Genomic DNA, 27,948 nt, shown 5'->3' with positions numbered 1-27,948 from the left:
ATCAACTTGAATGCGGATTCCTATACAGTTGACCCTTGAACGGTGCGGGGGCTGGGACACCGACCTTCCATGCAGGTGGAAACCTGCCGATAACCTACAGGCAGCACCCGACATCCACGGTTCCTCCATATCCATGGACCCCCCACATCTTTGTATTCAGTCAGCCTGGGGTTTATAGTACTGCAGTATTCACTACTGAAAAAAATGTGCATGCAAGTGGACCCACACAGTTCAAACCTGTGTTCAAGGGTCAGCTATAGGATTGAAATTTTGTTTTCTTTATCCCCAAATATATGCAGAAGAATCCATGAGTTCACACTTCAGCACCTAAAGTTTCAGTGCCCCTTTTTGATCAGTGGACGCCTAGCTAGAGGTGTGTTCGCCTTGCCAGAGGAGCCAAGGGTGGCACAGTGGCTGGTGTCAGTCACCTGCTCTTTACCTGTCTTGCATTTTTTTTCAGGTTTTAAAAAATGTGCTTTTTTGTGTTTTTTCATATCAACTGTATTGAGGTAATTTACACATAAAAGACACCCATCTGAAGCACACAGACAGTAGAGTTACGGCAAACGAGTGCGCCTGGGAACCGGCACCAGGCCGGGCCGCGCTGAGCCTCTGGGAGCCCTGCTCTGGCCCCCGCTGCGCGCGTTTTCCTGGTTGGCGTCTTGAGGCGTCGGGAGGTGCTGGCCCAGGCTGACTCGGTCACTGCCTGTCTCCTCCCGCTGACCAGGGCTCTGCCTGGACAGGCAGAGCTGCCCGTGCTTCCGTGGTTGTCGCCATGGACCAGGGAAGAGGGAGGGGCAGGGACCCCGTGGGGGATGCGGGCCGGTGCCCGGGGCTCCCCTTGGAGAGGAGCGTGGGCCGATGGCGCAGTCTGCTGAAAGTCCCTCAGAGCAGTTGGCTTTAAACCATTTCAAACTTTACACAGTAAAGTACTTAGGACTGAAAAACCAAGCGTGGTATGTTAGTGCAAGTTGCTCTGTCAGTAACGCACTGGAGACGGTTTTCCTTAGCATTTGTGCAAAAGCAAATCTGAAGATTGATGCTCTTTGTTTTTGTGTGTACGAGGTGAGTATCTCTGTGTTTGTATAACTGAGCAGGTGCGCGTACAGTGTGTACAGTTGACCCTTGAACAAGACGAGTTTGAACTGTGTGGGGCTACTCACACGTGGATTGTTTTCAGTAGTAAATACTCCAGGACCACACGACCTGGGTCCTTGGTGGTTTGAGTCCGTGGATGTGAAACCTCGGATACGGAGGAACCACGTGGACAGAGGGCCGACCCTGTTAAACTTGGATGTTCAGCGGCTCGGAGGGTTGGCACCCTGACGCATCCCCCCATCCCAAGTTGTTCAGGGTCAACTTTATTTATGTATACAGAGCCTTTTGGAAGAAAGTTCAAAATCACTTTAATATTTGAAAAGGTGGGAAATGACCTCTTTGAGGAAAATGTGTTATTGTAGGGGACTTCGGACATGGTGTGTTCCCTTTTCAATAGATCAGCTTAATTTTTTTGCATCTGAAGAGTTGGTTTCCTAAGCAAGTTCTCCACACTTAGGCCCTGTATTTTGGGAGTTTTCCCCGCATTTAGATGTTGCCTCTCTTTCCTCCACACGGGTCCCCGAAGGCGTCCACGTTCCAGATGGCGATCCTGCTGCAGTACAACACGGAGGATGCGTACGCGGTGCAGCAGCTGACGGACAGCACCCAGATCAAGATGGTACTCCCGCCTTGGCCTTGGCCTTGGCCTTTCTGGGGTGGGGCGGGGAGCATGGGGTCTTCTATTTGAAACAGATATTTGCCTTATGAATATGAATGTGCTCTTATTCCCGGGTTCAGTACCTGATTTTTAATTTTTAAGCTTAGTGTAACACACACACCTACACACACACACACACACACACACACACACACACACACACACACACACACACGACATGCCTCTCTCCTGCATTTAGTGTATTCTTAACCCTCTGTCCAGCTGAGCTTTCCTTACTAAATTTTCACTTAATGTTATTCTTCTTGTTCATCGTTTTTTATTGAGATATATATACCACAGAACATAAAATTCACCATATTGTAAAGTATACAGTTGAGTGGTTTTTCACAGGGTTGTGCAGCCACCACCCCTATCCAATTCCAAAATGTTCCTAGGACCCCTAGAAGAAACCCAGCACCCACTGGCAGTAACTACCCTGTACCTGTCCTCCCCCAGACCCGACAGCTGTCACTTTGCTGTCCCCCCGGATTTGCCTACTCTGAATGTTTCGTGCACATGGAATCACATGACGTGGGTTTGGGGGTCTGCCTCCTTTCACTTGGCATAATGTTTTCAAGGTTTGTCCACGTTGTAGCAAGTGTCTGTATTTCATCCTCTTTTTATGGCCGAAACATATTCCAGTATCTGGATGGACCATATTATGTCTGTCCATTCATCAGCTGATGGACATTTGGGTTGTTTCCACCTTTTGGTTATTATGACTAATACTGCTGTGAACAGTATGTACAAGGTTTTTAATGAACATATTTTCAGTTCTCTTGGGTATATATCTAGATGTGGAATTGCTGAGTCATAATAACTTTGTATTTAGCTTTTCAAGGAACTGCCAAACTGTTCCACAGTAGCTACACCAATTCATACAATTTCCATTTTTTCCACATCCTGGGATCATGTAGTTACCATTTTTTTTTTACTGTAGCCATCCTAGTGGATATGAATTGGTGTCTCATTGTGTTTGTTTGCATTTCCTAGTGACGAATGAAGTTTATGCCCATTTGTAATTAGGTCATTTGTCTCTTTGTTGAGTTGTAAGAATTCTTTATATATTCTGTATAGTAGACCCTTATGTGGTGCATGATTTACAAATATTTTCTCCCATTCTGTGGGTTGTGTTTTCATTTTCTTTATCACACACATGGTTTTAATTTTGCAGTCCACTTTATTTCTCTTTTGTTGCTTGTGCTTTTGGTGTTATATCTGGGGACCCATTGCCTAATCAGATGTCAAAGATTATTCTTCCCCTGTTTTTTCTTTTTCTTGAAGTATAGTTGACTTACAATATTGTGTTAGTTTCAAGTGTACAACATAGTCATTGGATACTTTTATATGTATTTTTTCCCTGTTGGTTGGTACTGGCAACCTTGTCAAAAATCAGTTGGCCATAAATATATGGGTTTATCTCTGGATTCTCAGTTCTTTCCCAGGGATCAGATGTCTCTTCTTATGCCAGTACCATGTTGTCTTCGTTACTGTTGTTTTGTAGTAAGTTTTGGAACTGAGACATCCATCTTGGTTCTTTTTCAAGATTGTGTTGGGTCTTCTGGGTCCCTTACATTTTCCTGTAAATTTCTGCCATTTCTGAAGAAAACGCAGTTGGAATTGTGATGGAGATTGCACTGAATCTGTAAATTGCTTTGGGGAGTATTGCCATCCTCACAATATTAAGTCTTCTAATCCATGAACATGGCTGTCTTTCCATTTATCTGAGTTGTCTTTAAATTTAACTGTGGGTCGTAGTTTTCATTAGTAGCCTTTAGATTTCTTTGGTTAAATTTATTTCTAAGCATTTTACTAAATTTGATGCTATTAGTGGAATTCCTTGTTCATTGCAGGTGGATAGAAGTACAGTTGTATATTCATCTTGTATCCTGCAACCCTGCTGAACTCATTTATTCTGACAATTTTGTGGATTCTTTAGAGCTTTTTCTAATATGCAGTCATGTCATCTGCAAATATAGATAGTTCTACTATTTACTTACTTGGATGCCTTTATTTTTCTTGCCCAATTGCTCTGGATAGAATTTCCAGTATAATGTTGAATAGAAATGGTGAGAACAGGCATCCTGGTCTTGTTCCTGAACTTCAGAGAAAGCTTACAGTTTGTCACTGTGACTTTTCTTAGATGCCCTTTACTAGAGTGAAGAAAGTCTCTTCTGTTTCTAGTTGGGCTTTTTTTTTTTTTTTTTTTTTTGAGTGTTTTTGTCATGAAAGAGTGTTGGATTTTGTTTAAATGCTTTTCCTGCTCTATTGAGATGAGTGTGTGCTTTTTCTTATTAATATGGTGTATTATGTTGATTGGTTTTGTTACGTTGAACCATCCTTGCATTCTGGGATAAATCCTGGTTGGTTGTGGTATGTAGTATTTTTTATATGCTGCTGAGTTTGGTTTGCTGGATTTTCTGGAGGATTTTTGCATCTATATTCAGAGAGAAATTGGTCAACCATTTCCTCATGATGCTTTTGTCTAGTTTCAGTATCAGGGTAATACTGGCCTCATAGAATGTAAATTAGGAAAGCCATTTATTTTTCAATCGTGCTTCAAGTTAGTCCAAAATACATCTTCAGGTTCTAATAACAGTGAATTTGCTTCTCTGCTCGTAAGAGTTTTTCCTCCTTACTCACCAGGAGGAGACCTAAATTCGGGTAGGGGATGAGGTTGCCCCCAGACCATGGAGAGGGCTCTGCACTCGGACGCTTGCTTACCCAGCTGAGCGCTCCCTTGCCTTACCCCGTCCAGCCTCCCTGCCAGCCCTCAGGCAGCTCTTAGTGTAGAACTGACTCCCTGCGTGGTGGCTGCTCTTCCCCCCCCCCCCCCAGGGCTGTCTCCGCACAGGCAGCCTCTGCATCCGAGCCCCGGACATGGCCAGTGGTGTTCTCATCCTGCTTCGGTTCCTGGGCCTCTTACCACGCTGCAGTCCTCTCTGTTTTGCTTTGATGGCATGGACCATGTGCCCTCCGTCCAGGGCGGGCTTCCATTAGGACCAGATGGGCCCGTTCTGTCCTGCGGCAGCAGCGGCCGTGGAAGGGGCCGGGTGTGTGAGCCTCCCAGTGACTTTCAGTCCAGCTGGTGGTGCTATGGGTTTCATGAGATCGGGAAGCTGCAGACCTGAAGGAGAGCTGAGAGGTGATGGATCCAACCACTCTTCACGGGTGAGGATGCAGCCCAGAGGCCCAAGGAATGTTAGAGTCCAGCAAAGGCAGGTCCTCAGGAGGGTCGCCAGTGCCACCCCTGCCGTGTTTGGGAACAGAAGGTGCTTTCCGGGCTTAGCGCAGCCCCTTCTGGTGCCTTTGCAGTGATCAGTGTCCAAGACACACTGTCCAGCGTCTGAGAAGCTAGTAGATTCCTGGAGATGTGATGACGGAGACCAGTGGTGCACGATGTCTCGTACTGATCAGAGAATTGTCAGGTTTAATACTGGGAGATTGACAGCAGAAAGGGTTGGTTTCCCTTTTAAAAGCAGGTCTTAGGGAACCTCTGAGAGGCCCCACCCCTCCTTTCCCTCTGGGTGTGTACTGCTACTTGGGCAACTATTATTTTTTTGTGGAGAACTGGAGTATGGGATTGGCTGTGGTTTTTATTGCAGAAAAACATGCATTTTTCTCTTCTTTTTCTCTTTAATTGCAGGACATTTTGGCACAAGTTCTACAGATTTTATTGAAGTCAAAGTTGCTGGTATGTTTGAGTACTTTTTATGTTAACCTAGAAGAAAGCCTTCCTGAGACTGTGTAGTAACAGTTATTTTCTTATAGGTCTTGGAAGATGAAAATGCAAATGTTGATGAAGTGGAATTGAAGCCAGATACCTTAATAAAATTGTATCTTGGTTATAAAAAGTAAGGAAAATTAATAAGTAGATGGTCCTAGACCATAGACCGACCCCGACACCCTGGGGCCGTGGCCTGTATCACTGCGGACGGAGGCTGTGAGCAAGGGCTGGCAGGCGGGCACTTGGAGGCCTTTGATGGGCCTGTGGTTCCGTTTGACCCTCCTGGATGGTTCTCTATTTGACTGTTTCCGTTTTGGGTTTTTTCTTCATTTGGTACATAAGTCTCCTTAAATGGCTCACCTAGAAAGTTTAGACCTCTGTGTCCGAGTATCTTGATTTTATTTCACAGGGCAAAATTCGGGAGAGCGGGCTAAGGAACTGAATTTCCTGTGATGCAAACATCCTAGGAGCCCGCCCTGTCCAGAACTAGGGGGCACTTCCCAGAACTGATGCTGGAAACCCTGCAGGGAGGCGGGCAGGCCCTCCACCCTCAGGGGTGCAGAGCACGTCTTAGAACAGGAAGAAGCCCTTACAGCCTGTCTTTCAAAACCATAGTGATTGGTTTCCCCAATTTTCTTGACAGTAAGAAATTAAGGGTTAACATCAACGTGCCGATGAAAACAGAACAGAAGCAGGAACAAGAAACCACCCACAAAAACATAGAGGAAGATCGCAAACTACTGATCCAGGTGACGCTGGGGCCCGTCCCTCACACGGGGGGGTGGCGCTTCCTCTGGGCTGCGTGTTGGCTGTGGTTGCCAGGATGATGGATGGTTCTGGAAGGAGTAGGTGAAATAATCGATGAGGCAGATGAACACGCATAAATGGGGTGAGTTAGTAAAACGGGAAGGAGGGGTCAGGCCGCTCCTGTGACTTCGAAGGCTGAATTTTTTTCTCATTTTAAAAATGTTTTCTAGTTGGGTTAAATGACTAGGGTTGCTCATAAGAGAAGCGTTTTAATGTTGGCCTTGTTAGCGCTGAAACACAGGAGGTAGACTCGCCTGCCGGCCCGGCCCTGCAGTGTATTTTTTATTTGTTACCTGTTGGGAAATGGTGACCCTGTTCACAGAGGTAGAGCTTGGGCAGCTTTGCAGATAGTCCTTAATTATCACCAATAAGTTCTTGTAACTCTTTTTATAAAACACGTTTGTGTTTCCTTACTTGGTTGCATAGGCGGCGATTGTGAGAATTATGAAAATGAGGAAGGTTCTGAAACACCAGCAGCTACTTGGAGAAGTGCTGACTCAGCTGTCTTCGAGGTTCAAACCTCGGGTCCCAGTAATTAAGGTACAAGAATTCTGTAGCAGAAGCATTCAGTGTATTATTTTAGAAAACAAAAGATGTAACCAAAAGTAAGGTGGATTACTATTTCCTAAAGAAGGAACTTGGCTTGTTCCTGTATAATAACTTTCCACAAAGAACATAGGCTTCCTTTGTAAACGTTTTATTGAAACACACACACAGAGGTGCCAGCTCCCGGGTGCTGGGCCTGCTGACCTCCCAGTAAACACGCCCCGACGGAGAGGCAGCCATGCCTGCGTCCCAGGTCAGGGCCTCTCATGTCCCCACTGTCACGGGGCTGACACGGTAAAGCAGGTGGCCTGCCCTGAACACCACGGAAACAGTCCCGGTGGTCCCCACTCTCCTGTGTCTGCTACGCCCAAGGGAGACTCATCTCTGGCACGTGGATCGTGCTCCGTGGGGGCCCCTGGGTGAACCTCACAGACTGACGTCCACTCTAATCGGGGTCGCTTAAAGGAGGCAGCTCTGTCCCCTCCTAGAAGCTGAGGTAGGCAGCTCCCCAACAGCTGGGGGCTGGTTTGCTCAAAGGGATCCCACAGCCCTGGTCCTGCCAACAGCCCCCCAGGTGAGGCCGGGGGTGACAGGAGAGCCTGGATCCCCCACACTGGCCCCGGGGGCCCCCTGCAGGGAGGCATCTTGGCCGCCCAGGGAGGAACTCCGTGCTGAAGGGTTGCTCGGGGGACCTGGCTCCCCACTCAGCTGTCGAGGGGTCTGTGGTGGGGGGTGGCTTGTCTCTGTTCTGACAATAAATGTGTTTTTCTTCCCCATTCCCTCCCTCTTCCGTTTTTGAAAATAACGCCCAGAAATGCATTGACATTCTGATCGAGAAAGAGTATTTGGAACGAGTCGATGGTGAAAAAGACACCTACAGTTACTTGGCTTAGCCCTTCTAGAAGGGTCTGCCTGTGCGAGCGCAGCACACAGTTCCTGGTGGGAGGGACGGAAGCCAGTTCACAGCAGCCAGCCTGCCCTTCGGGCCTCCCTGCGCGGCCCCGAGACCCGGACTCCCATCGGCCGGTCTCAGGTGTGCATCAGAACTGCTCAGGATTGCGACACTCAAGTCTGTAAATATGGACACCAACGCCATTTAACCTAATTTAAGAACAGAGGGGACTCGAACCTTCCACGCTGAGGGCTGCATGCTACTGCATTTAAATCAATACATTGGCTACATGATTAACAGCTGCCGTCTGAGGTGGCACGTATGGTGTCGGCGGCACTTTGAGAGCAAGTCCAAACGGACCCACGTGTAATCTGCTATGAAAAACCATTTGTATAGTGTGTTTCATTTTTTAATGTGTGAAAATAAAGAAAATTAAAGGATTTCTGTACAAGTCGCATTTGGTTTTGTTTTAAGTTTTACTAATTTCTATCTGTAAATAAAAGACATAATGATTGTGCAAACTGCTATCCCCAGTGTCTTCCTGGAGTCTGCAGGGCTGCGTTCTTGAGAACTGACGTTTTGAAGCTCTTAAATGTCGAAGCCCCTTTGTCATCTTTCTTTTCTCAAGCATTTGTGCTCACTTCTGTGACTTTCTCCAGCGACTCAAAGGCAGCACTCGGGACTCAGCAACTCCCACGGCTTCTCTTTTGACACCGGCGAGGCCTGAACGGGCTCATCCTGACCCCTCACACGGGACAGTGTCCACTTGTCACCGGTGGGGAGACTGGCGAGGAGGGGACTCAGCACTGGTGAGCACGGGGCCGGGCGCCTGCCTTCCGCTCTTCACCGCTTGTTAAACTGTTGCTCCTTTTAAGATGAACCCACCAGCGTCTCCTGGTTGAACTCCTGGACCTGCCTCACCTCTGGGCTGCGAGGATGCAGCGGAGGGCTGAGCTGTGGCGGGTCGGGCCCTGCCGGTAAGTCGGGCGGTGCTCTGGGCGGGCTAGAGTCGCTCCTCCAGGGAGGACGGGGCAGCTGCCCCCACGTTGTCCCTGGAGGAAGAGGCGAGACCCAGGCCACCTGGGGCGCCGGCCTGGCCCGCAGCCTCCTTGTCCACAGCCCCCAGGTTGCTGATCACACCCCATCGCTCGCTCACAGGCCCGCCATGCAGTCGATTCATGTCCCGAGACCAGGAGACACAGGGGAGGTGGTGGCAGGTCCTCGCAACCCAGCGGGTCTCCGTGCTGGGAAGACGAACCAGCTTCCCAGCGGCGCTTCCGTCTCCGCCTGCCTGAGTCAGGGTTACCGGCGCGGGGCCGACGCAGCTCAAGGAATAAGCAAAAGGTAAGTTCTTAGAGTTTTGGGGCCAACCTGGCACCTGACAGGTTAGTTTAAAAAAGTTAAAGGTTAAACGGGTTATTAAAAGCTGTAGTAGTAAGAGGCTAAACGGTTTCCACGCTTTGAGTGTACTTCCTCTTTCACACAGTCTTACAAAGGTTCCTGGTGTACGAACCAAGCAGAAAGCGCTGCCACCGCCCTGGGGACCCGCCCTCCCCCCGATCCTGAAGGGCCCCGAGGATGACGGGGAAACTGCCCAGGAGTCCCAGGCTGGAAGCTGGGGCCACTGCTTCTGGGACAAACTGCTGTAAATCACCACCAGGGAGCCACTGGCAGAACTTGTGTCTGAGGCCCATCAAGGCTGGGCAGTTAAACTATAAGGTTCTGCTGGTGTCTTTGAATTCATCCAGGACAGAAAGCGCCCTGCCAAGTCCTAGGATGTGAGTGAGCAAAGGCGGACGGGGTGGGGGACCGGGCGGTTGGCTCACATGCTCGGGTGGTACCTTGCACCTCCTCCTCAACACTGGGTCCCGTTTAACCGTGTGGAATCGAAGTCCCCTCAAGACTCTGCACCTCTTCCCCAAACCTCATCCCAGCCCGACGGGGACGGCCAGGGCCTCCAGTACAAGCTGCGGGAATCCCAATTAGCTGCCTTTTTCAGGATGACTTAGCAGTCTTCTGAAGATGTGTGGAGACAAATGCCCAGGTCTTCTGACAACTGTCTGGTGCCTAGTCCCTGTGGAAGTCCCCGCCCTGGGGGAGGGACGGGTGACAGAGCACTTGCATACCCACAGGGGTCAGTCAGTTGAAGGAGAACCACATTCCAGGCTGAGCATCTGTCACCACGGGTATCACCACCCAAGGGAACCACCCTCAGCCGGGAGGAGAGGTCGAGGGAGGACCATCCTTCCCGTGAGGAGGGTACTAGGCTCTCCTGGGCTGGGCTCTGGTCGGACCTCGTGCCTGCGTAGATGCAGATGCCAGCCAGTCCCCGCCAGTGCCCTTGTGAGAAGTAGCCTGAGTAGCGGGTGAGAGGACAGCAGACACAGGACCGAGAGGACCTGGACTCTCAAATTGTTTTCACTGAGCATTTTTAAGGTGGCCTACCTATTTACTGAGGCATCTAATTTTCCTTTGAAAAAACTTAAGAGTATCACATCCAGATGAAAAATCAAAGACATGCTGACTTATAATTGAATCCCCCTTCTAATGACTTTTTTTTTTTTTTTAAGGCATGGCACTGCCTTGTCTGGGTGACTTCACTTTATATACGTGAAGCTCGTCTCTCGTGGGAGAATAGTGACTTGGTCACACTGGGCGAGTGTGGACTGGTTTTTACAACCACTTTCTGCAGGTAAGATTGTATGGTTCCCATACAGATCGCAGGTGCTGTGTAGACAGACCCCTCACTGGAATCGTTAACCCTGGGGCTGGCAGCATAAGCAAGCATGTGATATTTCTGCTTATGCCCAAAGCTCTGAAACTTCCCCATGAAGTGCATTCAGACTGGCCACGTGTGGAGCCTCATCCTTGGCCCAGCTACAGCTCTGAATCCTCCGACTCCTTAGCCGACCTTTGGAGGTGGGTGGGGGGGGACACCTGGGCGGAGATGCCAGTCACTGCTGGTCACTGCATGGACGCAGTGAAGGCTGGAGGCTGAATGATTCGGACAGTACTGCAAGATAATGAGGAAGCAGTGTCTAGGTAGATGACTGACTTTTGGAATCATTTACAAAACCCTGATAAAAGCACTTTGGCGAGCCGGACGGCGCGCTCACGGAGCCAGGACGCTGCTGTTGGACGCGTGGTTCTTCGTGACCATTAAGGAAAATGCACGGGGACAACAGAAAGTGACCGGCTGGGCAGCCTGTTGTTGGGCTGTCCTCGCCCTCAGTGAATGACGTGCGATGTTCCTGAACCATGGAAACTGCTTGCAATGTATTTGTACCCTGACGTGACAGCTCATGACACTCGTCCCTTAACTATTTTCTCCGATAGAGAAATGATCGGGCTTCTCCCGCGTACACTTGGGTAACTGGTACCTCAGTGGAGGGAGGAACAAAAGCACGCTAACACTTAGCTTTTGCCCAGATTTTCTGTTAATTGGGTATCTGAACACCCTGTGTGCTCTGGGATTCCTTCCCCCCACCCCTCGCTGTAAACAAGGGCAGATTTCAGGAGGCCCTCTGTCATCACAGGGGAAACAGCAAATGGGTGCAGGTCACGTGTTTCCGGTCAGTGTCCTTGGGGCCAGTGTCCACGGACATTCTGTATCAGGGTACAGGAAGCTTGCTGTGCGCTGAGAATACACACCAGCCAGTGCTCACAATTACTGGTCTCCGTCAGGACATGTCTGCTGCCGTCGGGTCTCTGCTGTATGAAGTGAGCAGAGCCTCCCTGCATCCCCCACCGGGTGTGGCCACCTGGGGACGGGCTGGGAGCTGCTAACAGCTGTCGTGGCTGGAATGGGCCCCGGGTCAGTAGTTAGTTAATTGTTGGCACCGTCCGTGTAGTGTTCCGAACAGACCTGCAGGGGGCAGGCCTCCGTGACTGTCAGCGGCGGAGCAGGCGACTCCATGGCCTGGCTGGGGGAGGGGGTGCATCAGAACTAAGCGAGGCACAGGTAAGGGCACTGCACGAGACTAGCATCTCAGGCCAGGTCTCCTCGCTGCCAGAGCTAAGTGGCGAACTCACATTGCGGTGGCTCGTGCCTCGTTGCACTAGGAACCAGAGTCTGGGAGACGTCTGCGTAACTGGAAAGGAAGGTAAGGTATAACTATGCTTCACACTACATGTTATCAGTTAGTTATAAATAAAAAATGTACGTAACGCGAGGACAAGCAACTCCAGCCGCAGACTGCAGACAGCTGTCCCTCAGGCGGTGCGAGAGGCCGGCCGCTGCTCCACCCGGCCCCCAGGGCAGCACCCCGTTTCTGTGGTCCTCCAAGAAGGTATAAAACTGGTTCTACCCGTTCCTATTTCTGAAGGACTGTGGAGCTAGGCAGGGTCTCAGAAATCACCTTGTCCCATGGAGAACGAAGCCTGGAGGGAGGGTACGCCACGCGGCTGACAGGGACACATCGCACCCTGGTCTCAGACACAGGTAGAGTCACGCATGGGTAGGTAGCTTCTTATTAACAAGTAATATATTCACAGCTGTACTTCATATGTGAGCATATCTCTCTTATAAATAGGCAAATTATTATTAATAGGCACTAGTAGTTAAGATTTGTAGGATGACTACAGAAAAACCAAAGGAGGTCAATGATTTTCCCAGTAGAGGCTCAGTCCTTGTCTAAAATCAACTGGTGATGCTGTGACAGATAAGACAACAAGAAGTTCAAGTATTCTTTATTCAAAGTTGAAAAATGTACCATACTGCATTATTGCAAAAATTCACTGGTACAAAACACTTTGCAGCTGGTGAGAAGGCAATAAAAAGTTGATTTTTAAACTCATTACTATAAATTATTCTTACAGTACTTTGCAAATTCAGAATTTCAAACTGCATTTTCTTTTCTAAGTTGCCCACAGTACTCGAGGTTCCTGAAACTAAGGCAGCTGTTCCGGAGAGGAGAGGGAGGAGGAGGTAGCAGACGTCAAGGGATTTCCATTTCTCTTTCGATGCCCACGTACTTCAGGGCGTCAGCCTGGCTGTATCTGGAACAGCAGGGGTAAGGGGTGAGTGCGCTCCAGCCGGGAGCTCCCGCCCTGGCCGCTGGTCCCTGAGGAAGCGCGCGTGTCCAGACACGGCCGCCCGCACAAGCCACCTTCGTCGAAGGTGCAGCAGGCAGCTGTGTCCTTGGGAACATTCCAGCTGAAAAGTGGCTGCGCTCTGAACTGGACAGCGCTGTTAGGACGGCCCTTCCCCCTGGGCTCTCCCGCTCCAGCTGGGCCCACCCGCATCACGACACAGGCCTGACCCCAGGCCTGACCCCGGGGAAGGCGGAGTGTGACTTGGGCTCCCAGTCAACAGGGACCCAGAGCAGCCAGGGCTGGTCACCTCCCCATGAAGAACCAGGACACAGCCTAGCAAACAGAGGCCAGAAGAGGCGTGTTGTGCGCCCCCCACCCCTGGACAGAGCCTGCAGGAAGGCCCCCCCCCCCCCCCCCCCCCCGCCAGCTGCTCCTCAGTGGGAGGGGCCACGGCCCAGAGGGAGGAGCCGCGGCGCCCTGGCTCAGGGAGGTTCGGTGAGAGCTCACCTTCAGCCGGGCTGCAGTTTTGGCCCCTGAAAGCGGCCGCACGGGGCCCCCAGGTTAAGACAGCTCAGTCCTCCCAGAACTGGGCTTCTGGACAGGATGGCCATTCAGCCCCAGGACTTATCTTTAAACACAGTCAGATGACTGTCTAGTTGGACATTTCAGAACTTGTCCATTGAGCCCCCAGAGCCTGACGGTGTGAATGCCCAAGGCTATGACCACCCCTAGGGCCCCCTGATGGCTGGTGTGGCTTTTCCCCGCACAAAGGAGCCAGAGGGTAAAAATGGCTCCTACTTTAAAAATAAACATTACCTGTATGACACATTACCAGACAGTATAACCTAACTCCCACCACTGCCCACGGCAAACACTGACCGGCAGTCAGTCCCTCCAAGGACAGGAGCCCCAGCACGGAGCTACCAACCTGTAATCAAAAAACAGCTCTTCACCAGTCTGGATGGCTCTCTTAGCAAAAATCCCTATCCTGTGGTCGCCGTTCACCATCATCACTGGAAAGAGACATGGTGTCAGGTTAGCGGACGCAGGCTGGGAGGGGACTGATGGGGACTCCGCCCCAGGGGCACCTACCTTTTGCATAGCAGTTTGGATTGACTGAGTGATTTGCAAAACGAATTTTGTTACCCTTGCGGGTTGCATCCACCACAAAATCTAAAGAGAAAAACACAATTTCAGTTACAGATCAGTGGACACAAAGTTATGATGCTTCTGGAAATACAACTGGTTCTAGTTCTTTAGGCTTTACCTTCAAAAGCAAAAGGGATCAAACAACGTCACCCAGTATGAAATGACATTCAGGGGAAAATGCTGTTCTAGGTTAGAATTAACAATAATTGAAGGTATTTATATCAGCTATAAATTTACCTTATTGAGCAAAACATGCAAAAACTGGAATCTAAATTCTACCCGACATCAGGAATAAGCATTTTCACATTTAAATGACACTGTCTTCCTCATCCTGCTTGTGGAACGTGTTCGTTAAGAACCCAGCCTACTGCTTCAGCCGAGGCGCTGTGACGGCAGGTGTTCACGCATCTGTGTCGTCTTCGCGGTCCCCACCAGGGACGCTGCCTGCACCTTATGTTTCCCACCCAAGTTCACTGTCTGCAAAATGCAGCTTCCTTTATTGCGAGCACCCAGGGGAGGTTTGGAGCTGCTTCAAAAGTCTGTGCTCCCAAGGTCAGAGACGGACTCCCCAAGGCACGAGGGCACCAGACCTGAGCACCAGGGCTGCCGCGGCCTCCCGCCCCCACCCGGCCGGCCCAGAACGGTGCTCCCCCCGTGCGTGACCCCTCCAGCCCAAGGGAGCCCCACTCCAGTTACTGGTCCAACCTCGTGGGCTCTCGAGCAAACGGCCCTTCCCTGAGCCTGCGGTAAGAAATGCCAGGAGCTCCTTCCAGACACAACGTTGACACGTGGGGCCTCCGACGTCACTACTGAACCCTTCAGCCAGCAAAAGGGCTCCCAAGTGCAACCCAGGAACCAAACGTCCCCAACTCAAACATACCATTGTTCAAGTTGAACAGAAAGCTGCACATGTATTTATCATAGACTTTCCCTCTTCTGTCTGCTTCATCTTGAGAAATAATCTAAAAAGATAGGATGAAAGGGCTTTGGATTAGGTGAGTCTGGTAGGAGAACACACCCAGGCTCGCCTCGAGGCCCAGGGCCTTGCGGAGACGCAGCAAAGCGTCACTACGGCCACCTCTGCTCTTCCACTCGGCTGCACGCCGACATGTCAAACAACAGCGATGTTTTAAGGACTCTGACTAAGAAATACTTCCACATCTAAATTGAGTGATTAACTCAGTAAAATACAAACTGAGTGGGCTAATCCCCAGACGAAGCCGGCCCTGTGGCTTATCCTGACGCCACAACCACAGGCGCACACAGCAGACAACGCTGTTGTCTCTAGGTCCTTGTCAGTGAGGCTGTGGACCAAGCGGAGCAGACTCTACACTGTAAAGCCCTTGTCCCCCAACCCCCGGCCATAAAAGCTCCACTGAGAGGAGTGCTGAAGCAGTCCAGCTACCAAGCAAACCAAACCCAGAAGTCCAAGCTGAAAAGGCTTTTAAAATTCATTTCTAATCCAACCCAATGGGCCTGCCCCATAAAACCCCATCCACAGCGGTTATTAGAGGTGACACGTGTGGACACGTGTGATGAGTGCACGTCACACTGACTCTGCCTTACCTCTCCACAGTATTCTGAAATGAATTCATTTTTCTGTACAGGGTCTTTGATGAAAATCCCCCAGCCTGCCACGTCAGATGGCGCCAGCAACAGATGCTAGAGAATAAGAAACACAATCGTACAACCCAAGGAGCTTGAAGACGGACAACTCAGATGACGGAGGAAGCGGGGCCAGTCCTTGGACCGTCCGTCCTAAGCAGTAAGTCCACCAGGGACGGAGTCGGCCAAGAGGCAGGCCGCTCAGCGGTCAGCTTCCCACGTGTAGCCAAAGGGGCTGACGAACTACAGAAAGCGCGCTTTGGTTTTCTGTGAATCCAGCACCGAGTGAGCCGTGCTCTCCCCCATCACCAGTGCTGGTGTGGGGCCCCGGATGGCCAGCCCTGCACCAGGGGTCCTGTGACCCTGCACATCTACTCCCGCAGTTCCTTCAGCCCTTGACTTCCGACGTGCACGTCACAGGGGGACACCTAGCCCCCTCTCCCCACGCCGGCTCCTGCGGGGCCCGTCCAAACCCCACAGGCCCTGCTCCTGCTCCTCCACTGACTTTCATTCCTCCCGAAGCTGCCCCTCCTTCCAGGGCAGTTTCCTCCTGGACGGGCCCTTCCTCACGACAGCACGAAAAGCCACTGTGAGGCGGTGGCACAGCCTCCACGCCAGGTCTCAGATCTTAGCTGATGCCAGGACGACCAGCGCTGCCACCTTTACAGTCAGGGATTCGTTCCCGAACGTCCTCTAACTTTCGTTGTGGCTCATCGTTATACTTTCATTCCAAATGTCCTTGTGACCCTTACAGACTCCCTGATCCCACAAGCTCCCCGTCTATTCCTGTTCTGACCCAGCCTTCACTCACCTGTCAGAGGAATGCACCTCCCTGACCACTCACTCACTTAGCTAAATATGGTTAAGCAAATGAAATGCATCTGGTAAAGGTATCTACACAGTTTTCTGTTTTAGGAGGTAAAAGACGTCTAGGAAGACGCGTCAGTGTTAGTACTGTCCACTCTCTGGACCAGCTGAAGGGAGGGGCTCATCACACAGTGCAAAGTACGGGGCGGGAGAGAAATGAGACTGCTTAGGGCTGAGCCGTGGGAAACTGCCGACATCACTGTGACGTGATGACCTGGAGTAAGACGACCTCGGCGCTGGCTACCACCACAGCCAATAAAATAAAGCCATGCCAGAAACAGCTGGTAGATGAGGGCTCACGGTAGTGTGAGCTCAGTTACATTACAGTCAGCGCAAACCCGAGAGACGCATATACCACACGCACATGGTATGGTCACTCACGGCACGGGGTCTGGAAGCCAGGATGCCTGGATTTGAGTTCCTGCTCCTTTCCTTACAAAGTCTGGTAACTCTGGGTATAATGAGTTCATACACAAAGCACTTACACCAGTGCCTACTCTATATTATATAACAAATGTCAGCTATTATTATAAACATGACTAATTGAAGAAGAAACCCATCATTTACCCTAAAAAACGAAGATTCTGAGCTTCCCCAGTGTATGTCACTTGTTTCTCTTGCTCAGTAATAAACTCCCTGGTTGCTGCACTGAAAATCAGCTCCGTGCAACTGCCAGACCTGCGTTATATAAGTCCTGGCTGTGTGATTTTCAAGGTTATAAAAGAAACAGGAACTAAGTCTGCAGAAACTACCCTGGGAAGCTCCATCTCACTCTGCACAAAAAGGAACCTTGAATACTATTTGATAAGAACAGGTCTCTGTATTCTGATAGGAACACCATTCCTTTGCTTTCAGGAGATTAGCTAAACTACCTGTTCTATTAGCTAAATAAGAAATTCAAATCATCTATTAAACAACTAGAAAAATACCTTATTCCAAAGCAGATACCATCAATAGCTGCTTCTCAGAATGTACTGGTTCATCTTTACCAAACTGTCCTGCAGATCAGCCAGCGTCCTTCTGCCGGCTGCACCATGCAATGATCACTTTCCCTTTTCTGCCCCAGCTAAACGCTCTACAACTGCCCAGGCACCCTCATCTTTCAAGGACCAACCCAAAGTGGTCGCGCCGTACCTTCTTGGACCCCCGCTGGATGCTGCAATTCTTGCAGGACACGTTTTTACTGTCCCAGTGGTCGGCGGCTCCACAAGTGAGGCAGAGGTCAGGGTCGCATTCCCGGACGGCCAGGTAGCAGGGGCACTGCTTGGTGTTGCACTGTGCTTTGCAGCGGCACCCGGGAAAGCGGTTTTGACCTTCAGAGAGATGTCCTTCATTAAACGAAAACTTGCCTAACGTAACGGCGCAGATGGAGTTTTGTGCTCAGCACCTCGTCACCTCCCAACAACCTGACTATCCCACCAGACAGATGAGGAAATGGGAGACACAGGAAAGTCAAAGCTGTCCACACTGAAAAAGACCACTGAGCTCCCCTCTCTTCATTTTTATGGGTTAAATGGCATGTGTACTTAAAGTTGTTTGATTCATAAAATAGGTGTGAAGGAAGGATTTGGACTACGTACTCTCCGTGTTTCAACCATTCTGAGTTCTCGGCACTTGCTTGGTATCCGAGTTTCATTAAACTACAGTCATTACCCTTCTGCTACAAGACTAAACCCACCTAACTCTTGACATTTCTGGTGCCCCAAAGGTATCTGGGTAGCTATTTCTATATTCTGCTTCCAGTCTGTGCCAACTTTACTGTAATTTAAATTAAGTTAAATGATCAAAGGGGGAGAAAGCTCCTTTAATTCACTTTGCCCAACCTGCCCCCACACACGCTTAGCCAGGAGATGGGCCATGGGCTCCACGAATCCTAGTGGCAGAACTGAATTTCCCAAAGGAAACAGCAAGTAGGAGCTGCCATGTCCTTGTTTTGACTGCAGTTATGGTTTTAAACTGCTGACCAAGAACCTGTTTAATTCTCATGCAATTACATCGAAACAACACATACTTACACTCTGAACTACACTGACAAAACTTTTCACAAAAATTCTGTGCTATCACACATGGGCACGAACTGTCGCAAGGCTGCCGTGGATGGTCACAGGGTTGATAGTTGTAAACGTGGTTGGAGGAGCCATCTGCACAAAGATAACACCACCCATGTCAGTTCAGAGAGGTGCGAGGTGATTGCACACGACCAACAAGAACACGTTCTCCCTGCAACCTTCTGAGCTTAGCAGGTTTCCTCGCTGTGTCTGTTACACATCCTCCTGTTTACAGAGTAACAGGAGAATTGCCCCCTCACCCCCCGCAAGAGCTCAGGAACCCCAGAGGCTGTCCCACATCTCAGTCAGATTTCCAGACTTGTTCTCTTTTGACTGGAAATTAATCAGCAGACAGTCTCCACTTAAACCGGTTTAGTGTACAAAAGTCAATTATATCAGAATATCCTAACCCCAATCCAATTACTGTTCTAAGACAAATGAGAAGTAGACATCTTTAAGTTAATAATGAAGTTGAACAGGAAGATGCTAACCCTTCTTCAGCTGTATTTTTCTGCAGTGTGCAGCCCACAACCTGCAAAACACAAAGAAAATAAAACACCATCTTCTTCGTGACGCCAGGGTGGACGGTCAGTGTCAACAGAAGCAACTGAAGCAGGTCGGTCTGCCGTGGAGAGCGCAGCGCTTTACCCCAAGTGACTCGAAGGAAGAGTCACACTACCTGGCTGACATCTGCCGCCGTCTGTTTGGAGCAACCTGGGAACAACGTGATGGCTGTGGCCTCCTCTGACAGGTGGCTGGGCCCCGTGGGCAGGGCACATCCGCCTCGTGGTTTATTCTGGTATAAATGATACTGATACAGCGTACTTTCTCTAATTTCTAAATCTTCAATCATTTCAACTGAGCTAGGTAGTCAGAAATAATCCAACCAAAAAATGCAAAAGTATCGACTGAAGCCTAAATTCCTGTGGGAAAACTTACAAGTTTTTTTGTTCTAAATTAACTTGGCCCTACATTTATTAAAGAAATAGAACATGAATATGTAGACAATCTTGGGAGCGTAATCTAAATGTTTCCTTAACCCAGCTAGGCTTCTCTCTTAAGAAAAAAAAAAGGTGGAGGGGGGAGGGTGGTGATTAGAGCACAGTCCAGCCATGATTTCCTACCTCGACACTTAAACCGCTCCCCTCCCTGCCTGCATCACCTGCTCACGCAGGCCCACAGCAGAGCAAACACGGGGAGTCTCAGAATCAACGCCACACATGTGGGAAGTCCAGGCTCCAGAGTGAAACCGGCTCAGAGCGGACAGTGCCCCAAGGTCCCCAGAGCACCGCTGAAGCCCCTGTTTCTGTGGCCTCTACTGCAAAGCTACTGGTTAGCTCTTCTGAACCACAACAGAGCAGAGTAAGTGTACCTTTTATGACTCAACACACCCCACCTCCTGCCTGCCGCTGTGTTCTTACAGAAAAACACCAGCAACTGCCCGTGGAAACAAGACCCTACAGGCTTGAGGCCGCTTGAGCTTCTTTCCTAACAGAGGGAGTGGGGCCGCCCCCGCCCCTCTGAGCGCCCGACCGCGGCAGACTCACCGATGTTTCCTCTTCTTCTTCCTGGGAGGGGTGTCCACGTCCTCGGCGGGGGCCGGAGCTATGACACTGGATTCTTTGACTCGAAACTCATACACCTGACAAGAGGCACAGTCACAGGGCCGTGAGGATCGCCAGCTGAAGCAAACCCGTCCCCTCCTCACCCACGCAGGGCAGGGAGAGCAGCTGCAATTACGTTCTGATCACGAGTCAGGAGGCTCAGTCTAAATTCCTCCTGATTTTTAAAACCCACTGCCGCCTAGATCCCTCCCAGGGCTGAGCCCACTCTGGGAGGGGTCTCTCCTTGTCTGTACTGGTGGGTTAGGGGGTGGGTAGGCCAGGTGGGACATTTCAGAGGGCCTCCTGAAATCCCCAGGTCCCAGGGGAAAGGGAAGAGGCAGAGGAAGGGCTCAGAGGGAGGCGGGCCTTGCTCTCACTGCCCTGCTGAGAGAACTCGGTCCCTTGGCATTGTCGAGCCGCAGGTCCTCCAGCTCACTAATGAAGACAGCAGCTTTCCCACCCGTTCTCTGTCCCAGGGAAAGGTGACTCAGGTGACCAACAGAATTTAAAGGGATATAGTCCTAAACAGTGCAATATCCTTGACTGGATCTTGGAACAAAGAAAAGAACATCTGTGGAAAAACTGGATATCTGAAGAAGGTCTGGATTTTAGTTAATACATAAGAACACCAGTGTTGACACTGGGGCAGGGTGGGTGAAGAGTATATGGGAACTCTGGGCTCCATTTGCAACTTTTCCATAAATTGAAAATCATGCCCACATAAAAGTTTATTAAAAAAAAAATAAAAACCACTGCCGCCTAACCTGAAATATCTAAAGTCGAAAGAATAATTTTCTTTCGGTTTCCACTCAGTGAAAAAAAGAAATTTACTTCTTTTCAGGAGATGAACAGGAGCCTAATGGTACCAGGAATGTCCCTGTGTCTGGACAGTGCGCACCGCCCCCTCCACCTGGAGCCCTGGGGCAGCAGCGATGGGACACGCTTGCCTGTCGACAGGTTTTGGTCCCGATCAGCCTGGCGATGGCACAGAAGTTGTCGTAGTAGGTGCCGATGAGGACCCGGAACATGGAGGCCTCAGCGCCGCTCCACAGCACGTTCTCAGGGGGCTCGCTGTTGGGCTTCATCTTTATTGGTGTTTGACACCGAGAGTTCGCTTCTATGAAACCAAAGGTACACAGTGGTCAAGAAACGGCAGTTAGGAAAAGGAAGAAGGAAATGGCAGCTGGAGAACAGAATTAAGACTTACATTCGGGTGTGCTTAAGAAAACAGGATGTGAATCATATCTGAGGATAAACTAAGGCCAGAACCTGGACCAGTAAGCTTTCCCCCATGGGAACCAGGGGACGGGCTCCCTCTAACACAGCTTTCCAAAATGAAAGCCAACGGGTTATACCATTAGGATTCACGCTGTGACTCACGGGGCTGAAAGGACAACGGAAATCCAATCAGTAACGTGCCAGAGGGTAGTTCTAACTCTCTCTCCTGACCAAAACTGCCCCAGACCAGCAAGACTGTTCAACCGAATGATCAGACTTTCATCACACTCTGGCTAAGCAAGAGGGGAAAGGGAAAATGACCCGGAGTAAAAATGAACAGGGTCGTCCACCCTCAAGCCGCCCAGACAGGCAAGCGTCCCAGGCGAGGGCGGGGTGAGGGGAGAGGTGCGGGTCGTGGGATGCAGGGCGCCCTCGGGTTTCTCGCTCTGTGCAAAACGGCCCAGCTAGGGAAGCGACCCAGCCACGACACCCGCTCGTGCTCACCGCAGCAGGAGGGCCGGCGAGCGGCCGCCTCACCTGAGGAGCTGGAGGTCTCGTCCTTCTTCTCCTCCTCCTCCTTGTCGTTGCTCTCTCCCCCGGTCTCGGTCCCCGCCTCCCTGTCACTGTCCGTGTCCTTGGACTCCAGCACGCTGACGGTGGGGGTGCTGGGTCTGCTGCTGCTGTTGGGCAGCCGGCCTCTCCTGCGGCCCCCTGGCCGTTTGGGGGGCGTCTTGATCCGCTCGGCAGTGAGGGCGGCAGCAAACTCCTTTGCTCCCTCCTATAAAGGGAAAAGTGGAGACATCAAGGTAAAGTTCTGCAGCTCGTTTCAGTGGAGGAGAAAAAAAATAGGACTGCATAAGCAAGTTAGTCCCATTTACCACAACATCTGGTTTTCACAAATAATCACGTATCTAATACGATTGTTTTCTATCTGCTTTTGACAGTCTGACGATTTCAGAAAGATAAACATGGATTCTATACAAAGCAGTACAAAATCAGGCAAGGAGACAGCTCTATGTTACCTGATTATAAAGTAAAATACAAAATATACTTCATGTAATACAGTCTATTTAAACGTGAACTTGAAGAAGAATCAGACCTAACGTGCACCTAGAGCCAGACTCTCCTTTCTCAGGGTCTCTTAAGCGAACACATCTCTTTCTACGGTAACTCTCAGTGTACACAGGACGACAAAACATATACACATGCTCCGCTCCGTCACTCCTGCCTCACTGCAGAACAGCCCGCTTTGCTCCCGTAGGGCACGCACGGCCCCAGAGAGACAGGAAGGAACTCGAACAGGCCGTGAGGGTTACGCTCTGCATTACCAAGTGCAGTAATCCCATCTCAGAAAGTATAAAACAACGGTCAGAGCATGGATTACAGAGAGACTACAGACACACTTTAGATGAGCCAAATAAAATTCTGCCTTGTAAAGAATATAAAACAGTGCCAAGAGTTCCATTTTTAGTGGCAATAGAAGGGAGAAGTTTGAGAGCAGCCAACAGTTTTATACTTCATTCTACAAAAACCAAATTGCTTAAAAATCGGATACCTTCTGCAGGTGCCATTCAATGAATCTTCTGTCCAAAATCCAACAGGCAATATATACCCACTTAGTTCCTAGGTAGGAGTGGCTTGGTTCAAAGAGGGGAAATGGTAAAAATAAGATAGTGCCCGTAAAAAACAACTTTTCTACCTCATATTTTCTTAAACCCTTACCTTTTCTCCATCATTATTTAAAAACAACAAAAAACAAAAACACACCACTTCTACGGGACCTATATAATACAGCTCAGATACAGTGGGTCTAAGACGCAAAGGGCTCGGGCTCTGACAAAAGCCTGGGGACCACTGCCTGCAACCATTGCGTCGCTGGGGGGAGCGGGCCACCTGTGCTTCCCATGCTTATGAGCTCTGGGAAACACCAGAGTCCTGGGCCCTACAGACCTCATGCTGAAGAGATTAACAGAGAATACGAGATTAAGGAAGGACTAGAGTGTGCGGTACGTTAAGAGCCACGAAGAGACATGGGTGAGAAATCTCTGCCCATCACGTGGCCAACAAAAGCATGGGAACGGCCAGGTTACCGCTGACTTCATGGGCCTCACCAAGTCCTGCAGTGCCCTCCAGACCCCTGCCGCGCACGCTTACCAAGTGCTGGTAACACTGCGGGCCGCAGGGCTTGTTGTCCAGGGCCGTCTCCGTGTTCTTCCGCTTATACGTGTTGGGTGTTGCGTGAAAAGCTGCAAGATAACCATGAAATACCCAGATATAACTATGAGACATTTACCTTCCCATTTCTCCAGTTCCAAAGGAAAAAGTCAATGAACACATCACACTTGTGCTGATGGGTGGCTTACGTCATGGAACTTCCTTCAAGCTCGTACTGAATTATCACCATGTATTGTCCTCCGGTCCCCCCAGAACACCTGAGCTCTAATTATAAACATCTGAGGCCTTAATGTCTCCACAGAAAACAACTGACACATCCTCTGCACAGTAATCAGACGTCCTCTTTTTACCAAGAGAATTCTGACATCTACAGTTTCTTGATTTCTAAAGAAAGGTCAGCAACCAGCTTGTCAAATGTGGGAGAATAGGACACCACTTGTTAAAAACCAGTTTCAGAGCTAATGCGGACAGCCTCAGAACCCTCAAATCCAATTTCTGTGAATCATACACAATTCAAGAACCCAGGGAGAGCCTGCGCAGTCAGCACCTTTCTACAGGGAAGCATGAGGGTCAGATAAAACAGGTTTTAGAAAAATGAAGTGTTTGAAACCGACAGCTCCTAAATAATATAACACAGGTTCACGCTGCAGCACGCTGCTACTTAACTAACCAAGTATGAAAGCACTGCAGTGAGGGCTTCAGTCGGCCTGGGGAAGCATGCTTCCCGTGCACCAAGGCAAACACTAGAAACACCCTGCTCAGAATGAATAAGATGAAAGTTATTTCGAACAAAAAGTGACAAATTCATGAAATAAATCGTTTTTAAAATATTTGTTAAAAGGCATACTTAAAAGATTGTGATGAGCCAGAAGCCCATACCGACCAACATGTTTTTGGTTAAAGTTTTTAGTTCGGATGTCCCCTCTAGTACATACTACACTTACAGATTGATAGTTCTATCCCAATTCAGTGCAGAAGACACATCTGTGTCTGTGCACATACACGTACACAAATGAGGACAGCATCCTCTGCTGGTCTGGAGACAGAAGATGTCTCTCAAGTCAGGATGAGGTGACAGTATCCTCATCACAAGCCACAGTTACACAGCCTCCAAGTTAAGAACAAATTCAGGCCATAAAGGAAAAATTAACATACTAGTAACCAAAGGTACTTTAAAAAAAATTAAAAGTACCATTCTTAATTGCACACTGCATTCAGCTAAAGAAAAAGAACTGTTCTAGGAACTAGATTTTCCTCAGCAGAATTTCAAACTTGAATTCTTTAGGAAAACTTGGTATATAAAGAATTCTCTCTCCTAGAAATGTCTTGACTATTTTAAATTTCCAGAATACTGAATGTAATCTTTTCAGATAGGCACTTAAAGTACTTGAACTAAGTCATTAAAATACATTTTAAACTAAAATAATACAGGGGAAAAAACTACATAAGATTCCCTGATCAGGAAAATTATTAGATGGAAAATTAAAGCAAGATACTTTAAATTTTTACAAAAGGATAAGAACAGGGATACTGGGGGCTTTTTTAAATTTTTTTTTAACTTCAAAAGCAACCTATAAAATCTAGGTGAACATTTTTATCTAAGTTTTCAAACAAAAGTAAGACTTATAAATTATAACATACAATTCTAAATATTCCCTAGGCCTGTACTTGAGATTTAAGGCCCTCTAATAGAAAAGATTCATGATCAGATACTGAGCTTCTGGCCCAATGAACTGCCAATCCCCTATCAACAAAACACCTTCCTTATAAAAGGTTGACACCCCTAACAACTAAATAACAAGTAAGGCCCAGTATCAGTAAGGTTACCAGCACAGAAATAATAAAAATAGTTGAAATCTAAAAAGGCCTCTTTCACCCAGAAATTTTAAAGTCTCCCTTGAACAATGAGTGAAAGAGGAAATACAAAATATTCCCTAAAATTCCTTTAAAAACAAAGCAACAATACCAAATGTCATAACCTAAAAGAGAAGCTGAAACTGTGCTCCAGAGACAACTCATTGTACTAAATATATATATTCAAAAAATAAAAATAACACAAACAGAAAAACAGTAAAAAAAAAAAAAAAAAAAACTAATACAGTAGCTGATTCTGAGGGAACACAAAACAGATTTTTTAAATTTATAAACCAAGTCTTAATCTCATCAAGAAAAAGGGGGAGAATGAAACACAGAAGAATAATCACAGAAATAAATTAAAAGAATCATTAGAACACACAGATCAACGTTATAGAAATAAATTTCAAAACCTGAATGAAATAGATAAACTCCTAAAACTGACCCAGGAGCGACAGGAAATGTATATCCTAGCACTGCTGTCATTTAGCACGGCCATGAAGACGCAGTCAGACAGGAGAGAGAAGTTAAAGTTACAAAGATTGGAAAGAAGGCGAAACCATCCATAACCATAGGTAGTTTAATTACAGCTGGAAAACGCAAAAGAATCTACTGAGAAAGTATTATAAACAAGAACAACTCAGTAAGGTAGCAAGGTATGAAATATGGAAGGACAAAAGCTCAGCACATTTAGTGCCTAGAAATCTGACCAAGAATATACACCAACTAGAGGAAGAAAATCTTGAGGTTATTAAAGGATAAAAGGAGACATCATATAGTCAGACATAACCCTTATTTTTAAACGTCAAAAAAACCCCACCAAGTTTCTTCTGTATAGCACAGGGAACTATATTCAATATCTTGTAATATGTTTTATGAAAATGAACATATGTATGTATATGCATGACTGGGACATTGTACTGTACACCTGAAACTGACACATTGTAACTGACTGTACTTCAATAAAAAAATTTTTTTACCCTTTAGTTAAATAAAAAAATTTTTAAAAAAATAGATGTTAATTTCCTCCTGGACAGATAGACTCAAGGAACAGAACCCAAAGACCAGAAACACCCAGCACACATGGTGAAAGGAACAGAGGCAGCAGCTCAGGGCAGCCAAGGAGGGAGGGAGGAGGAGTTGGATCCAAAATTTTAACAGAATAAATTCCAAACTGATCAAAGGGCTAGATTTTTTTTTCTGTTTTTGTTTTTTTTAATGAAGTCTATAAAACGTTCTAGGAAAAAAAGCAAGAAACTCTCTAAAAATCTAAGAGTAGGGAAAGCCAACTGGTAAATTAAACAAACTTTAAAGGTTTTTTTAACCTTGCATATGGGATTTTTACCAAACAACAAACTGGGGGGAAAAAGTTGCAACTCATCTCAAGAAAACTAATTTCCTGACTATATAAAAGAGGTTCAAGACATCAAAAAGTCCAGAAAACCAGACGGATAAATATAGTTCAGGAAAAAAATGAAAGTCTCTTAAACATAAGAAGATAAAATGCAAATTAAACTATGCTAAAAACCATTTACTGATTTGATAAATAAAATCAACAATATCTGTATGTGTATATATGACTGAAATATTATGCTATACACCAGAAACTGACACAACATTGTAACCTGATTATACTTTAGTTTTTTGTTTTTGTTTTTGTTTTTGTTTTTGTTTTGAAAAACATACTCTCCTGGCAGGGCTCTGGGAAACAGGGACTCTTAGTTTGCTGGTAGTTCTTTAAGTCGACAGGCCCCTACATGGCAGGTCATCTGGCAACATCTGCACCGAGTGGACCAGGTTAACTCACACTTGTGAGGAAGGACGGACAGCCCCACGCACGGTTAGTCACTGCAGTGCTGTCACAGCCCAAGGCTCAAAACAACCCAATGCTAACCCTTGGAACGAGCGACTCAGTTAAGTTATAGGGCCCTCTTCGGCAGGGGACCATGCAGCGTCCAGACAGGAACGAAGTCTACAGTGTGAAGTCCAAAAGGGGAGAAAGCTGAAGAGCGTGGCAGCATTTGAACAGGGTGGCTGGGAAAGACTACAGCTGTGTTTCCAGAAGAGACCATAGAAGGTACAGGAGAACGAGCAACACAAGCAGTTTAAGCACAGGGAAGTGAGGACGCGGGCGGGCCAGAAGGAGGGGAGACTTCCCTGGACACCTTCCAGTGCTCTTTTGAAATCGAAGTCCTGTGAATGATGGTTTATTTAAAATACAACAGCTAAACATAAGCCAAGTGCTACTTTAAGTATTTTACACGTGGTAAGTAATAAATTTAATCCCACGACAGCTTATATTATTCCCATTATATAGACAAAGAACAAAAAGCACAAAATGCTGAATTTAACAGGTATGTTTAACAATACCTCAAATAACTTATTTTATCTAAGGAAAATATATAGTGTATAATATTTTGTCAAAGTCAGTGTAAAGCAATGAATCCGTTAAGGCTACACTACGAAGAGCCCGGCTCTCGTGAGACGAGAGGAATAGCAGGCCCCACTGCAGGGAGCAGCCGGCCCGCCGGCCCCATGGACGCCAGCCTTCCTGAGGGACACACCCCCTCCTCTCCCCAGCCTGAGTGGCAAGACGACGAGCAGGTTCAAGCTTCACCAAAATTACTCAAATTGGAATAGCACAAGAAAACAACTCTTGCATAATG

At 48.1% G+C, this 27,948-nt stretch overlaps 2 protein-coding genes across 7 annotated transcripts in view; one reads left to right on the top strand and one right to left on the bottom strand.

Annotated features, from left to right (window-relative positions):
* CUL1 (cullin 1) overlaps positions 1-8,185 on the top strand; it is a 90,642-nt gene extending 82,457 nt beyond the window's left edge. For both annotated transcript variants that reach the window (XM_031455551.2, XM_031455550.2), the window contains exons 17-22: positions 1,625-1,717; positions 5,403-5,450; positions 5,528-5,610; positions 6,127-6,232; positions 6,717-6,830; positions 7,649-8,185. In XM_031455551.2, coding sequence (XP_031311411.1) covers positions 1,625-1,717; positions 5,403-5,450; positions 5,528-5,610; positions 6,127-6,232; positions 6,717-6,830; positions 7,649-7,729 — 525 coding nt within the window. In that variant the 3' untranslated portion in view covers positions 7,730-8,185. The remainder of the gene's footprint in view (positions 1-1,624; positions 1,718-5,402; positions 5,451-5,527; positions 5,611-6,126; positions 6,233-6,716; positions 6,831-7,648) is intronic.
* Positions 8,186-12,400: 4,215 nt separating this feature from the next.
* EZH2 (enhancer of zeste 2 polycomb repressive complex 2 subunit) overlaps positions 12,401-27,948 on the bottom strand; it is a 55,050-nt gene continuing 39,502 nt past the window's right edge. For all 5 annotated transcript variants that reach the window (XM_064487266.1, XM_064487265.1, XM_064487264.1 and 2 more), the window contains 12 exons: positions 23,408-23,499; positions 21,791-22,031; positions 20,983-21,152; positions 19,979-20,073; positions 18,923-18,963; positions 18,399-18,524; positions 17,518-17,696; positions 15,478-15,573; positions 14,792-14,873; positions 13,855-13,935; positions 13,691-13,775; positions 12,401-12,726 (listed from right to left, as the gene is read on the bottom strand). In XM_064487266.1, the coding sequence (XP_064343336.1) occupies positions 12,666-12,726; positions 13,691-13,775; positions 13,855-13,935; positions 14,792-14,873; positions 15,478-15,573; positions 17,518-17,696; positions 18,399-18,524; positions 18,923-18,963; positions 19,979-20,073; positions 20,983-21,152; positions 21,791-22,031; positions 23,408-23,499 (1,349 nt within the window). In that variant the 3' untranslated portion in view covers positions 12,401-12,665. The remainder of the gene's footprint in view (positions 12,727-13,690; positions 13,776-13,854; positions 13,936-14,791; positions 14,874-15,477; positions 15,574-17,517; positions 17,697-18,398; positions 18,525-18,922; positions 18,964-19,978; positions 20,074-20,982; positions 21,153-21,790; positions 22,032-23,407; positions 23,500-27,948) is intronic.

The sequence above is a fragment of the Camelus dromedarius genome, chromosome 7, assembly GCF_036321535.1.
Source record: "Camelus dromedarius isolate mCamDro1 chromosome 7, mCamDro1.pat, whole genome shotgun sequence".
Classification (NCBI taxonomy): domain Eukaryota; kingdom Metazoa; phylum Chordata; class Mammalia; order Artiodactyla; family Camelidae; genus Camelus; species Camelus dromedarius.
The sequence above is the reverse complement of the archived record's forward strand: the minus strand, read 5'-3'. Positions and strand labels throughout refer to the sequence as shown.